This window comes from Nyctereutes procyonoides, unplaced genomic scaffold (genome assembly GCF_905146905.1).
Source record: "Nyctereutes procyonoides isolate TBG_1078 unplaced genomic scaffold, NYPRO_anot_genome, whole genome shotgun sequence".
NCBI lineage: Eukaryota > Metazoa > Chordata > Mammalia > Carnivora > Canidae > Nyctereutes > Nyctereutes procyonoides.
In genome coordinates, this window is record NW_026575037.1 from 6,210,712 (window position 1) to 6,227,073 (window position 16,362).

A 16,362-nucleotide genomic window follows, 5' to 3' on the forward strand; every position below is an offset into this window, starting at 1 on the left:
TTTACTAAGTAAAAAATGGACACAAAAAAACCCCACAAAACAAATACATGGTTCAATAAATTATTGTCAAGCAAATATCCTTGTAACACCACCCAGGTCAAAGAATAAAATTTTACCAAATACCCTAGAAACCCCTACATGTGCCTCAGCCCTGTCAGACCCTTTTTTCCTCCGAGAGTAATCATTGTCCTAACTTTTAATCATACTTTCTTGTGTGTCTTTTTATAGTTTTATCACCTATATGTAGCTACTTAAATTCTACTGTTTAGCTTTGTCAATTTTTAAAATTTGTTAAATATATAAGATTTCTTAATTGACAGTATCTTCCTTCATCCCTTTCTTTTCCTTACCATTTACCTGTGAAGGCACCCAAGCATTCTGATTTAATTTTGAGTCTCCCACAGTCCAGATTGCCTCCAGTATAGTTTAATATGTTGTGTTTTCTGGAAAGTAGATGCTGGTTCTAAAGATCCGTGTTCATTGCATTTGGCAAGAATATGTATTGTTGTGGTTTTTTTCTTTTCATTAGGAGGCACATAATATGTAGTTGTCTTTTTCATGGTATTAGCAGTTGTGTCTTAATTCATTGAGTTGTTAAAAGGTTCATTCTCGTTTCATTCTTTTTCATTTTATTAGTTGAAATGCCTTTATAACGATTACTTATTTACTTGTTTGAGATAGATAGACAGCATGAGCAGGGGGAGGGGGGAGGGAGAAGAAAAGCAGGGAGTCCAATGCAGGGCTTGTTGTGAGGCTGGATCCCAGGACTCTAGGACCATGACTTGAGTCAAAGGCAGGCAATTAACTGACTAAGCCACCCAGTTGCCCCTTGAAACACTTTTACAAAGAAACATTTTTCCCTCATCTGATATTTGCTTGTCCAGAGGTTCATTTCCTATAAACAAGGAAGGATAAATGTTTGATTCTTCCCCTTATTTAATAATTCTGAAGGTAATGAATTGGTGTTCTCTCTTCCTCTAATAGTGACCAAGTACTTTTTACATTTTTTAATATCATTATGAACTCATAAATTTAAATGCATATGATATGTTTCAACCCACTGCAGTTATTATCTTTATTTAAAGTAATATTGTTCTATCTTTGGCCAGTGGAAGTCTTTTCAAGTTGGCTTTCATGTTCTTTGTCATGATCCTAGTAGTCTTGAATAGTTTCCTAGCCATCTGGAACACAAAGATGTTTCAGGTTCATTTTATCCATTACCTGTCCACCACCTGGAATCAACATTTCTTTAGTAAGTCCTGGTTTCTTACAGGAGGAAATGGACCTGGATGCTAGGAATGCTCATTGCTATCAGAATGACAATTTCCACACCTTTTTCAGCAGAGATAGCTAGGTTATCTGTATATCATACACATAGACATAGAACTGTTTAAAGATAAAGTGTCTCGTGAGTTCATATTGATACTTCTAATTCAAATTCAGGACTAGAGTTTTACTTCCAACTCTTCAGTATTACATCTACATGTTCTTTCTTCCATACCCAGGATCCTGGCTTTCAAGGAAAACAGGACATGTTACAGTACCCTATACTCATTTGCTTTATCCTTCATAACAAACAACAGACTCAGAACAATAATACTAATACCAATAATGTTATTATAAACAGATACATGTTTTGCAGATGTTCTGTTTTTTATAATTGTACTACATATTGTCTTAGTATATAGGCATTATATACTGTACTCTCTTTAAAACTCTTCTTAGTCTTAGTTCTATGAAAAAATACCATCCTTATATTGGTGTTTCTCTAGGCATGTTGGTTGCCTGAAGCTCATTCTCCATTACAATACCCAGAAGGGCTCATTAAAACAGTAATACCTAAAAAATTAAATAAATAAATAAATAAATAAATAAATACATACATACATACATACATACATACAGTAATACCTGAATTCTTGCCTGCTGACATTTTTTTCTGTCCTCTGCATAAAATTTACTTTCCTTGATATTATATTATTCCATTTTTATCACTTGCTGTTGAAAAGTCTGATGATAATTAAATTTTCTTTTCCTTAAAAATTACTTTATCTTTTTGTCTGAATGGCCAACAGATTTTTTTTCTCAGTAATTTCATTGAACTTTATCTTAGTGTTGGTCATTCTGGATCAGTATTCTCAGGTGTGGTTGGCTTTAGCTGGGACTCTTAACTGGGGAGTGCTGGCTAACCCACACTTAGCCTTTCCAGCATGGTGATCTTAGGTAGTCAGTTGAACTTCCTACGTGGTAGTTCAGGAATCTCCAACAGAATGTTCCAGCAATCAAGGCAGGGGCTCCATGCTCTTTTATGACCTTGTCCTGGAAGTTAACATCAATTTTGTTAATCTTCTGTTCATTGAAGCAGTCATAAGCCTGTCCAGATGACATGACAGGTGATATACACCCCAACTTTTTCAGTGGAAAGAATGACGAAAACTTTTTGGCCATGCTTTAAAATCATGTCTCACATTAAATTTATAAAGTCAGTGATCATGCAGTTTAGATTGAATTCACGAGTGATACTTGCTAAGGTTGTTGATAAAATATCTATAGCTTTTTATATATTTTAGGAGTATACTTTATCAGAATCAGGGATAATTATTGCCATTAGTAGCCCAATTCAAATATGTGAATTGAGTAGTAGTTGTAGGTCATGGATAATAAATGCAGCAAGAGAAAAGGAACATGGATTTCAAGGATGCTCAGAATTTAGAGATGAGGTTTAATAGGGCATTCCACAAGAATAATATTTTATTAAAACTCATAACAATTCCAAATATACTAACAAATATGAAGAAAACTGTAAAATATATACATTTTATATTTACATAGGTACATTTATAAAATCTATACAAAATATGTTCATTTTAGCAGTTTATAGATGAAAGCTTTAAGTGAAATCTGAAATGTTTCTCACTAAAACAGGGAAAAAATATATATGAGGCAATGACACTGTCTTTTGCACTGTCATTTCTTACTAATATACCCTGTTTTTAGAAATATGTAAGTTTAAGCCAGCTGATAGTGCTTTGATTTTCTATTCATGGTAAATGAATTTTAAAAATATGTTACATTATATCATATGGCAAGCAGACTACTTTCATCAGAGTAGATAGAGTATTTTAGTAGTGTTGTAGATCTAGTCTGCCTTCTGAAGAATGATTTTTAATGTTTTTTAAAAGAATTTGTGAATATGGTTTATTGAATTAGAGGAAGCATTACTGATTTTTAAAATACAATCTTAGTTTAATTTTAGAATGACTTAGATATATTTTTCTTCATGATATTTTCATTTTATTCATACCAAGAAACACTTGGGTTCCTTCACACTTAGGATTATGCTTAATGTAAATAAATGGCAGTGTGGGCCATTTTCAGCCACAGAAAAGCATGCTGTAAGTAGCATATTTTATAATGTCTGATCTTAAAGCTTATCTAATTCTGCCACACTGTTTCAGAATATAGCAAAATAACTTATATTTGTGTAGTGTTCTTATTGTATCACTAGTTTTATTGCAATTTGTTCTTTTTCTTCATAATTTCTGTCTGCTTTTACAAATCAAAATTCATAGTGATGTTTTTATGTGTGCAATATCTGATGATAGGGTGGATATATGCTGGCAGTGTGCTGGGAAAGAGAGTATAGTTTTTTAACCAACTATAGGTAGTTCATCAAATAGCTCTTGTCATTATTTGGGTTCTAGTGAGTAAAGAATCTTGCCATTCAACTATTTTTTGTTTTTATTTGCAGGTAAGCTTTTGGGTTGTTAGAGAAATTCTTCATGCTCAGACATTAAAAATTAGAGCAGAAGTTTTGAGCCACTATATTAAAACTGCTAAGGTAAGAAAGACTTATGTTTTTATTTTTGAGTCCAACCATTCTGCACTGTTTGTGAGTGAATGTTTGCCTCTGACACTTCATTTACTATTTAGTGACACTCAAAAATAAGACCTACTGATAATCTGTCAATTTTTTCAATTGAGTGCCTGTTTTCTTTGCCTTTTTTGTATTTCTTCTGTCTTCCTTTTATATCTTTCTTCCCTCTCTCAGAGTAGCTGGATTATATTATTTATTTGACTGGATAAGTAGGCAGAAATCAGATTATGGTGAAGTATGATAGTTACAAAATATTGGACTCTTCCTGTAGGTAATTGGAAAAACCTTACAGGATTAAGTACAAAGATGCATATCAGTTATTTGCTTTTGAAATATGTCACTGCCAACCATGTGGAGAATGATAAGACTTCATTTATAGAAGAATAATACAAAGAGGATATTAACCAAATATGTGAATGGATATTAACCAATATGTGAGTAGTAGTTGTAGGGCATGGATAATACATGCAGCAAGAGAAAAGGAACATGGATTTCAAGGATGGTCAGAATTTAGAAAGGAGGTTGAACAGGCCTTCCACAAGAATAATATTTTATTAAAACTCATAGCAATTCCAAACTTACATTAGATTCAGTAAAAGGTGGTATAATTGTAGCTACATTCTTCATTATTCTTACATAAATACATAACTTATCCCATGTACAAATGAAAGTGGACTAAAATGAGGATACCATTTTTTCAGGTTTAAATTATTATAATTATGGTAAAATTGTAATTGTTGTAAAATTGTAATTACCATAAAATATTAATTACTGTGAGCTGTAACGCTTCCATATTTTCTGTGAGCACCTGGAAGCAATCTAACATTCTATGGCACTAGGTGGCAGAGCTAGCTTTCTAACTATGATATTTTGTGGGAATGTCATAAAATGTTTAAAAACATTCTCTGTGATGTTTGATAAATATTGTGTTTTAGCTAACAGAAATTCATGTCTTTTCTCCAAAGAGTCTGAAGTTGTTTTATTGTTTTCTGGTATTTTTTTGTTTGTTTGTTTGTTTTCTGGTATTTTGTTAGTTTTTTATGTGCTTTGCATATTCTACTCAAAACACCAAATTCTGTCTATCAGGCTTACTGTTATTCTCCTCATCAAGTAATCATTTAATTCCAGTTCAGACTCTTGAGCTTGAAGTTATTTTGACAGTAGCCCTAAATTCATCACCTTTTTTGTCTCACACCATCTCTTATCCCTCCATTCTGACTCTCTGCCTTCTATATTCAGTCTGTGTAAACTAGCAATACCTTTTCTCTTTTAGTAGATTATATCAGTTAGGGTTCTCTAGAGAGGCAGGAAAAATATACATCTATATAAAATATATAAAGAAAATTAGGAATTGGCTCCAGTAGAAGGGGGAGGGGGCTGCCAAGTGTGAAATTTATTGTAGGGCAGGTGGACAGTCTAGAAAGTCAGACAGGAATTGAAGCTGCAGTCTTGAGTCACGATTTCCTCTCTGAGAAACCTTAGTTTTTATACTCATAAGGCATTTCAGCTGATTAGATGCAGCCTACCATATTATCAAATGTAATCTCTTAATTAAAATCAACTGATTATAGATGTTAACCATATCTACAAAATTATTCCACAGCAACACCTAGATTGTTTCATTAAATAACTGGGTGCTATAGTCTAATCAAATTGACACACAAAACTGATCACATAGACACACAAAAAATTATAAAATAGATTTAAGGTATCAGAAGAATGATGAAGTGGATACCCATGTACCCATTGCCCACTTTGAATTCCCATAGATCTCTTCATAAGCAACCCCCTACTCTCCCACTACATAAGGAACCATTGCCCTGAATTTTGTTTGCTTATCTTTTGTAGTTTTATACGTGTGTGTGTTTCCTGAATAATATATTGTTATATATATTTTTAATTTTGTTTAAATTATATCATCTCCTAATGACTTTCATACTTTTAGAACTTTTTTTTTTTTTAAACTCCAAACTGTTACTGGGTTTAGGGTATATCTCTGTAGTAGAGTACTCTGTTGTTTGCATATACTACAAATTGTTGTTTGAATATAAACAAATTCTTGTTGTTATAAACATTGCTCGCTCCTATAAAGCTTTCTTGTGGAGTCTCTTGGTGCTCATATGAGGGTTGAAACCTTAGAAATACAGAGAGAAAAGGTAAAAGATAAATTACCTTTTAAAAAAATGACAAATGGCTTTCATTGAACATGATGAGAATAAACATTTTTTTATGTGTTGACCATTTAGGTTTTCTCTCCTGAAATGTCTGTTCAAGATCTTTGAACAATTATCTATGATGGTGTCAGTCTTTTCATTGATTTTTGTAAGGGTTTTTTATTTAATTCTAGATGCTAGTTCTCTATTACATTTTTTTCATATCCGTTTTTCTATTTGTGACTTAACACTTTTCATTTTATCTTTTGATACAGATATTTTTAACTTTAGTAGTCAAACTTACTGATTTTTAATTTTATTGTCTTATTTAAGAGTATCTCATATAAGAAAGTTTTTATAGCTTGATTTTTGTACTTGAGTATTTAATCCATGTGGAATAAATTTTTATATATGTATGAATTATGGATTATTATTTGTTTATTTGATTATTATTTTTCATATGAATAATCTGGCACCATTTTTTATTGACATATAATCGATATCTGTTAGTTTAAGGTGTACATCATACTGATTCAGTGTTTTTACACATGAAATTATCTCAATGATAAGTCTAATTACCATACAAAGTTATTACAATATATTTTACTGTATTTCCTATGCTGTACATCACATTCCCATGACTTATTTATTTAATCCCCTTTGCCTGTTTCATCTACTCCTCCAAACCCTTCACTTTGATAACCAATAGTTTGTATTCTATAAATGTTTGTTTTGGTTGTTCATTTAGTTTTTTAGATTCCACATATAAGTGATATCGTACTATATTTGTCTTTTTCTGTCTTATTTATTTCACTTAGCATAATACCCTCTAGACCCAACCAGGTTATTACAAATGGCAAAATTTCATTCTTTTTTTTATGGCTGAATAATACTGCATTGTATCACATATACCACATCTTCTTTATCTGTTCATCTATTGATGGGCATGTGGGTCTATATCTTGGCTATTGTAAATAATGCTACAATGGACATTAGGGGTGCATATATCTCTTTGAATTGGGTGTTATCATTTTCTTTGGATAATTACCCACAAATAGAATTGCTGGGTCATATATGGTAGTTTTATTTTTAAATTTTTGAAGAACCTCCACAGTGCTTTCTGTAGTGGCTATATCAATTTACAGTCCCACCAGCAGTGTGTGAGGGTTCTTTTTCCCCACATACTTGCCAACACTTGTCATTTTGTGTGTCTCTGTGTGTGTGTATTTGATAGTAGCCAATCTGACCAGTATAAGAGGATATCTCACTGTGGCTTTGATTTGCATTTCCCTACTGATTAGTGATGTTGAGCATCTGACACCATTTCTAAAAATCCTTTGTTAAAGTAATCTTTATTTTATCTAACTTGGAAGTATCTTTATGTCACCTTGTTCTTAGAAAAATGCTATTCCATGGGACACGTGGGTGGCTCAGTGGTTGTCTGCCTTTGACTCAGGGCATGATCCCAGGTCCTGGGATCAAGTCCTGCATCAGGCTCCCCACAAGGAGCCTGCTTCTCCCTCTGCCTATGTCTCTGCCTCTGTGTGTGTGTGTGTGTCTCATGAATAAATAAATAAAATCTTTAAAAAGGAAGGAAGGAAGAAAAAAAGAAAAACAAACACACTTCTAGTGGTTCCTGGGGAGCTCAGCCAGTTAGGCATCTATCTTCAGCTCAGGTCATGATCCCAGGGTCCTGGGATTGAGCCCCATTTTGGGCTCCCTACTCAGCAGAGAGCTGCCTTCTCCCTTTACCCTCTGCTTATGCTCTTGTTCTTTCTCTATCAAGTAAATAAATAAAATCTTTAGGGAAAAAAAATGCTATTCCATACTTACAGTTTTATGTATTTGTTTTTGTTTTTTACTCTGCTTGGAATTCCTTGAGCATCCTGACCCTAGAAATTAATATATTTTTCAGTAATCTGGGAAAAGAATCAGCCATTATCTCTCAGATATTGTTTCTGCCATTAATTTTTATCATCATCCTCGGCAACTCCAACTAGATAAGTGTTGGCCTTTTTTCTCTGTGTTCACCTTTGTTTCATATTTTTAAAAAATTCAGTTTTTTATGTTGCATTCTGGATAATATCTTCATATTTAATCTTCATTTTATTTGAGGCCAATACCTGATACTGTTCTCCATTCATGTGATTTCTTGTTTCTTTATACTTTTTCATTTCCATTTTTTAGAAATTGGGTTTTATTGAGTTCATATTTCTTGAAATTTTATGTGAATTCTTAGACCTGAATTAAGGTGATATATTGGCCAGAGTTTTCTACAGAAACAGAACCCCTCTCCTTCCCTTAGTTCTAATGTTCAAAATGCATTTTTGCCTTGGAGTCTCTTGGTGGTAGGCAAGGACCATTGTAAATGATTTTCACATAGAACCATTAAGATGTAAGCATCTGGCAGTATGAGGAAATCTAGGAAATTAGCAATAAATGTCAAGTAGATCTGTTGGCAAACTGATGGAACCAGATGTTAGATGGGAGACTGTAAAAAGCAAGGTCTAGTATTGAGAAGCAAGTGGATGCCCCAACATGAATGAAGAACAAAGGATCTGAGAATTCAGGCAGGAGGAAGCAGGAAATTAAGGACTGTGGAAAGCAGGTTTGAACCCTAACCCTGGAATTATGAGGGTACTGAGTAGGAAACTAGATCAGGATCCTGGGCACAGACCCTTTCTTGAAGCTGAGATCATAAGGCAGAGGCTTAGTATTTCAGTATATAAAGAAGAGATTCTTTACTAAAAACTGGGATGGATGATCATACTGGGTAAACTTGATACTGAGCCATAACTTTGGTTTTCTTAATTTATTACTGAACTAGAGGTAGTTTTGTTCCCAGAGCTTGAGGACAATGCCAGGTTAGAATGTGGAAGTTCTGTTGTGGGCCAAAATCAACTTATTGTTGGCTACTCTAAAGACAAATCTCATGATGAGGGTAAGAAGTACTGGAATACTACCAGTTGCCTAGATTTTACTTGTTGTTAATCTGAAGTTTTCTTGTATTTATTCTCTTTATTTTTCATCTCCTCCCCCCCTTTCTTAAATCTTCAGAAACTGTATGAGCTGAATAACCTTCATGCACTTATGGCGGTGGTGTCTGGCTTACAGAGTGCCCCGATCTTCAGGTTAACTAAAACATGGGCGGTAAGTCATCTTCCTGGTTAATGAAAGAGTTAGACTTCCTGTTGAAAGTAAAGATGTATTTATTTTGTTTGTAGTTCTTAGTACGGTTGATATGATAATAGATATGATCTTTAAATTAGTTTGTACTCTATTTTTCTGAAACCTGCATTTTCCTCCCTCAACTGTTACACTGGACTTTGGGGTAAATTATAGCTTGGTGCTTGGTTTTTGCTATCTAGCAAATTTTTGTAGAATCTGTATAAGCATCTATATAAGCATTTCATGTTTATTGATGGGAAGGTGTAAACTTTCTTTTTGCATTTGATGCAGGTTTTTCTGCATTTCATCTTTGCGAAGATTAAGCTTTTAGAAAGTTCAAAGAACATCTAAATTGCAACTTTTAAAGAATATTTACTTATTTAGATTTTCATTATTTTTTAGTCCGTAAACTCTTAGATTTTTTTTCCCTCAGGAATTATGCAGTGTTGCTGCACATCCTGATATATGTTAATTGTATTTGGTTCTATCACTTTGACAAAGTCAGGGTGTGAATCTTCTGCAAATGTATGTACTTTCATATTTGAGTGACATGGTACTGCCCTCAAGCTTTCTGGGTATTTTTCATTTAGATTTTATATAAGTAAAATTTTAGATCTGATTAAATCTGTTCTTATTTAATAGTATTCTTTGGTGTCGAGGAATGATTTTGTTTATTACATTTTAATCAAAGGATTACTGTATTGTTAGAGTCCTATGATAAACTGATGACTTAACTTTTAAAAGTTTTTTTTTTCCTAACTTAAATATAACCGTTTTTAATTAGCCTAGTATTGCTTTTACGTTTCATAGTATCTGAAGAGACAGATGTTTCTCATCAAAACCAGGGGGTTTTCTGTATTGGAAAAATATGAATATGGAAGAACTTATGATCCCCTTTATACGTTATTTGCATTTTAGAAGCACCTGGGTAAGGGGTTTTCTTACTCTAAAAATTCTTTTTAATAAAATGGCCTTACTCTCTTTTCTTAAAATTTGAATTTCATTGGGGAATGGAAATAATTGTAAATATATAGTAATGAATTCCATCTTTGAAGTTTTAGGGAAAAGAATTATATTCTGATTTACATTGTGGTTCAGAAATGAGATAGATTTCCCGTGAGTTTATTTTCCTTGAAGATATTTTTGTTTTCTCCCTCATGTATTTGCATGGAAAAGAATTTTTTTTTATTTCATAACAGTTTCATTATTAATCTGAATAAAATCTTTTTTTTTAATTTTCTTTTTTTTAAATTTTATTTACTTATGATAGTCATAGAGAGAGAGAGAGGCAGAGACATAGGCAGAGGAGAAGCAGGCTCCATGCACTGGGAGCCCGATGTGGGATTTGATCCCGGTCTTGAGGATCACGGCCTGGGTCAAAGGCAGGCGCCAAACCGCTGCGCCACCCAGGGATCCCAATGTGAATAAAATCTTTGGTGTTTATATTAAATTTTAAAATAGTCTATACTGTGCCGGGCACTAATTGTTTGAAATACAGTAGTAAATGATACAAAGTCCCAGCTACCATTATACTGAGAAAAGATAAACTGTAAATAAATAAATGATATATCATAAATAGTGATGAATGCTATGAAGAAAAATGAAGCAGGTTAAATAAGATAGAAGATAGGCAAGTATTTTATATAGTACAATCAACCATTGAACAACACAGGAATTAAGGATGCCAACCTCCCTGAACAGTCAAAAATCCACATAAAGCTTTTGACTCCTTCCAAACATAACTACTAATAGCAGGCTGTTGATTTGGAAGTCTTACCAATAACATAGAGTTGATTAACATGTATTTTGTATGTTTATGTAATATAACTGTATTTTTACAATAAAGTAAGCTAAAGGAAAGAAAATATTAAAATCATAAGGAAGAGAATATGTATTTACAGTACTGTGCTATAAAAAATTCACATATAAGTGGACCCACATAGTTCAAACCCATATTGTTTGAGGGTTAACTGTATATGGCAAGAGAATCTCTGTTAAGTGACAGTTGAGTAGACAGCTGGAAGAACTGAGAGAACCATGTGTGTGGAAATCTGGGAAAGAGAATTTCAAACAGAGATGATAGCAGTACAAAGACCCTGATAATGTACAGAGAATAGCAGGGTAGTCGGTGTTGCCAGAGTGGAATAAGCTATGGAGTAGTTGATGGTAGGAGATGAGTCCAAAGAGATCACATGAAATCAGATAATGGAGGTGCTATTTACTGATATTCTGGGGGTATAGGGAAGGAGTGTTGGTGGCGGGGCAGGGAGGTTCTCTCTTAAACATACCAAGTTTGAGTTGGCTGATAAATATCCATGTGGAACTATAAGACCAGAGGTAGGTATACAAGTTTAAGGGAGGAGTTGGGGCTAGAGATATATTGCTTTTGATCATCAGCATAATCATAGTATTTAAAACATGAGATTAGATAGGATCACCTGGGTCATTAGTACAGATGAAGAGCCCTGGAACCCTCCAAGATTTAGAGATTGGAAAAATGAGGAAGAAGGAAATATCAAAGGAAATTCTACAGTCTGGTAATAAAAGTGTTTCAAGAAAGAGTGATCACATGTGTCCAATGCTGCTAATAAGTTGAATTACATGAGAACTCTGAGATGGCTATCAGATCTGGGCAGTTAGAGGATTGGCAACGTTGGCAAGAGTAGTTTCAGTATAGTGAGTGAAAACTAATTGGATTTGAGAGAATGGTAGAGGAAAAAAAAATGGGATAGCAAGTATAGAGAATGCATTTGAGGAATTTTGCTGTAAAGGACAGGGTTGAGATGCTATAGAGAAATCTGGCAGTGAGAGAAGAATGTAAGACCAAAGATTTGTGGCATTTTGTTTTGTTTTTGGAGATGACCATGTTTGTATGCTGGTGCAGTGGTCTAATAGGAAAAAAAATGGTAGGAGAGCAAGAAGTTACTCCAGCAATACCCTTGATCAGGCAGGAGGGAATTTGATCCAGTACTGGAGTGGAGCAGGAATAGTTTATCCATTTTAACAGGAGAGCAGGAGATGCATTTGGTAACAGATACAGATAAGTTGGTAGATGTGGTATGAGATTCTATAGAAATTCTTCTGGTGTTTACTTCTTTTTTTTTTATTTTTTATTATTTTTTTTAATAAATTAATTTTTATTGGTGTTCAATTTACCAACATACAGAATAACACCCAGTGCTCATCCCGTCAAGTGTCCCCCTCCGTGCCCGTCACCCATTCACCCCCACCCCCTGCCCTCCTCCCCTTCCACCACCCCTAGTTCATTTCCCAGAGTTAGAAGTCTTTATGTTCTGTCTCCCTTTCTGATATCTCCCACACATTTCTTCTCCCTTCCCTTATATTCCCCTTCACTATTATTCATATTCCCCAAATGAGTGAGAACATACACTGTTTGTCCTTCTCCGATTGACTTACTTCACTCAGCATAATACCCTCCAGTTCCATCCACGTTGAAGCAAATGGTGGGTATTTGTCGTTTCTAATGGCTGAGTAATATTCCATTGTATACATAAACCACATCTTCTTTATCCATTCATCTTTCGATGGGCACCGAGGTGTTTACTTCTTAATAAAATCTTTAAAAAATTATAAAATAAAATTTAGTTCCTCATTAATACTAGCCATATTGCCAGGACTCAGTAGTTGTGTGTGGCTAGTGGCTGTTGTATTGGGCAGCACAGACATAGATCATTTTCATCACACAAAATTTAATCAGACAGCACTGATCTAGTGCTTGAACTTGGAAGAGCTAGAGGATGTTAGAGAGGGAAAGAATTATGAAGAGCAAGGAGCCAGGATTGCACCCAACTCAAATTCAGGCTCATGTTACAAAAAAAGAAAGAGAAGCTAAGAAGGTTAAGAATGGAGCTTTGCAGAGATAGACCTTGAGACCTGGAAGGTACAATTAGAAAGGTGTAAATGGTCTAAACATCCACCAACAGATGAATGGAATATTATTTATTATTTTAACATTAAAAAGGAATGAAATTTTGACACGTCCCACCATTGGTGAATCTCTCTTTTTTTTTTTTAAGACTTTTATTTATTTATTCATGGAAGACACACAGAGAGAGGGAGAGATATGGGCAGAGGGAGAAGCAGGCACCCCATGGGGAGCGCTGTAGGACTCCATCCCAGGATCCTGGGATCACACTCTGAGCGACTCAGGTGTCCCCACCATTGATGAATCCTGAATACATTATACTAAGTGAAATTAGCCAGGCATAAAAAAACAGGTAATCTATGATCCTGTTCCTATGAGGCACCAAGAGTACTCAGATTCATAGACACCGAAAGTAGAAGATGGTTGCCAGGGGCCACAAGGAGGGAAGATTGGAGTTACTGCTCAATGGGTGTGAAGTTTCAGTTTGGGAAGATGAAAGGAGTTCTAGCCATGCGTAGTTGGTGGTGATGGATGGTTGATAATGTGAATGGACTTAATGTCACTAAAGTGTACACTTGAAATTGGTCAAAATGGTGAATGTTACATATATTTTACCACAATTTTAAAAAGTAGGTTTTTTTAAAAGATTTTACTTATTTATTCATAAGGCACAGAGAAACAGAGTCAGAGGGAGAAGTAGGCTCCCTCTCCCACAGGCAGAGGGAGAAGCAGGCTCCATGTAGGGAGCCCGACATGGGACTTGATCCCCGGTCTCCAGGATCACGCCCTGGGCTGAAGATGGTGCTAAACTGCTGAGTCACTGCCCAAAAAAGTAGTTTATTAAGATGACTGAATATACAATGTACAGAATCAGTTGTATATGAACCAACTTGAAGATACCACTTAAAAAGATACCTTTTTAGTATCAATAAAAGAAACACAAGAGCACACAATAGATGCAATAATACATGCAAGACTTACACACAGAAAAATATAAAACTTTATAGGAGTCATTAAAGAAGAACCAAATAGAACAGTATCCTATCCCTCATGGATAGGAAAGCTTCAAGATGCCAGTTTTTCCCAAATGTATGTAGAGGTGTTATATGCATCTTGAATCAAAGTCCCAATCTGGAGATCTGGACAAGGTTGCTTATAAAATTTACATGAAAATGTAAAGGATCAGAATAGCCGAGTTATTTCTAAAGAAGAAAATGGAATTGGAGGATCGGACACTTGTCCTAACAGATAGCAAGATGTATCATATTGTTTAGATAATGTACAGTTGGTGCAAGTGTAGACATGTCAACCAGTGGAACGAATAAAGAACCAAAAAATAGAAATTGCTTTTATAGAACTCTGATTTATGACAGTGGTGGCACTGTAAATCAGTGGAGAAATGAGGGGCTCTTTATTAATTTGAGCTGGGAAATTGGTTATCAGTTTGGGGGAAAAATGAAATTAAGCCTCAAAAGTCATTGTTAGATTAATTACTTATATGTGAAATGAAAAACTTTGATGCTTTTAGAAAAAATTAAAAAAATTTAATTTCTCTCTGGCTTGGCATGAATAGATTCCAACTTAGAATCTGTAAGGGTATCTTAGATAAGATACAAAAACCTCAAACAATGAAAGAAAAGATTAAAATATTTTACCACATTAAAGTAAGAATTTCTGTTCTTCAAAAGATATTTTAAAGAAAATTGAGAAGAAACCCCAGAATGCAGGAAAATAATGTGAAGCAGTTATAACTGATAAAGAATTTATATCTAGAATATATGTAAAGAAATCTCTTACAAAACAAGAAAGAGAAATAAGAAAAATAGAAAAGTAGGTGTTATGATAGTAATTTCTAGAGAAGAAGACACAGGGAGGGAAGCAGTGAAAATGAGTGAAATACAGCCACACACAACATTATGGGTGAAACTTCAGTGTCAGAACATTGAATGAATAAAGCCAGAGATTAAAAACAGTATGATATTCTTTAGTTAAAAAATCAAATAAAATTTAAGAGAATGATAAACACAGAATTTAGAAGAGAGATTACTGGTTACTTGAAGATAGTCAAGGGGGGCACCTGGGTGGCTCAGTCAGGTAAGCATCTGCCTTTAGCTCAGGTCATGATTTCAGGGTCCTGTGATTGAGCCTTATGGGTTTCCTGCTAAGCTGAGAGTCTGCTTCTTCCTCTTTCTTTCTGCCCCCTGCCCCACTGTGTGCTCTCGCTCTCTCAAATAAAGAAAATCTTAAAATAGTTAAGGGAATTGGATTTGGAAGGAGCACATAAGTAGATGTGTTATTGGTATATGATTCTTAGGTAGGAAGATTGATGCAGATGTATTTGTTGTAAAATTTAAGAATAAATCAATTTAGCAAGGAAGCCCACATCAGGTACTAATGATAATTGAATGTCATGAACAAAAGATTACAATTAATCTACATCCGAGGTTCAAGATAAATAATTTATGCAAATAAACATTTATACGTATTGTATGGGGATATAAATTAAGGTGATGAGGAGTGATCTGGGAATCTTATATTTCTCATGGTGGCTGATACGAACAGGGATTCATCCAAATTTTCCCAAAGTGGATTGTTATGGTAACATGGTGTAGAGATCTGGTCAGGAACATTTGGAATTCCCACATTCATGCACCAATGAAAGTGTGAAGAGCTTTGCCCCTGGTTGCATTGGCTAGTGAAGAGTGTGGTGCCTAAAACATGTAGAGTTGGAACTTAGTGAACTACCTTGTTTTCCCCTTTTTTGGAGGTAAGAACATAGTGAAGTAACATTATAGTAACAACATTAGGAATCAAAAAGATTTGAAAAGGAGAATAAAATCAGGACTTCCAGTTACAGCTTTGGTACATGGGCTTTGAATGAGTTTCTGAGCTGTCATTGGAAACACTTTATTTTAATGTCTAATTCTTTTATCCATACTCTTTTTTTTCTTTTTTTTTTTTTCATACTCTTTCTTTAAATAGTCTTCCTGAAAGAAGTTTCTGTTGTTAAAGTTCTGTTAAGCCAGATTGAATCCTTCTAATCTGGTTATTATTTTGAAAATACAAGTTTTTAATAAATACTAGACCATGTAGTTCTTTACTACAGTTTTGTGTTTTAGATGTGGCAAAATTAGGTATGTTTCTCCTGATACTGTAACAAAGTTTTTGAATGATTGATTTAAGAAAAAAAGAATAGATTTATTGTTATCCCTGTCATGCCACATCACTGTATTTTGCGTATCCAGATGCTTTGTTAGGCAGGAGAGAAAGGCATAGTT

At 34.3% G+C, this 16,362-nt stretch overlaps 1 protein-coding gene across 2 annotated transcripts in view; it reads left to right on the top strand.

Annotated features, from left to right (window-relative positions):
• RALGPS2 (Ral GEF with PH domain and SH3 binding motif 2) overlaps positions 1-16,362 on the top strand; it is a 162,476-nt gene that overhangs the window by 66,744 nt on the left and 79,370 nt on the right. For both annotated transcript variants that reach the window (XM_055319057.1, XM_055319058.1), the window contains exons 6-7: positions 3,752-3,841; positions 9,088-9,180. In XM_055319057.1, the coding sequence (XP_055175032.1) occupies positions 3,752-3,841; positions 9,088-9,180 (183 nt within the window). The remainder of the gene's footprint in view (positions 1-3,751; positions 3,842-9,087; positions 9,181-16,362) is intronic.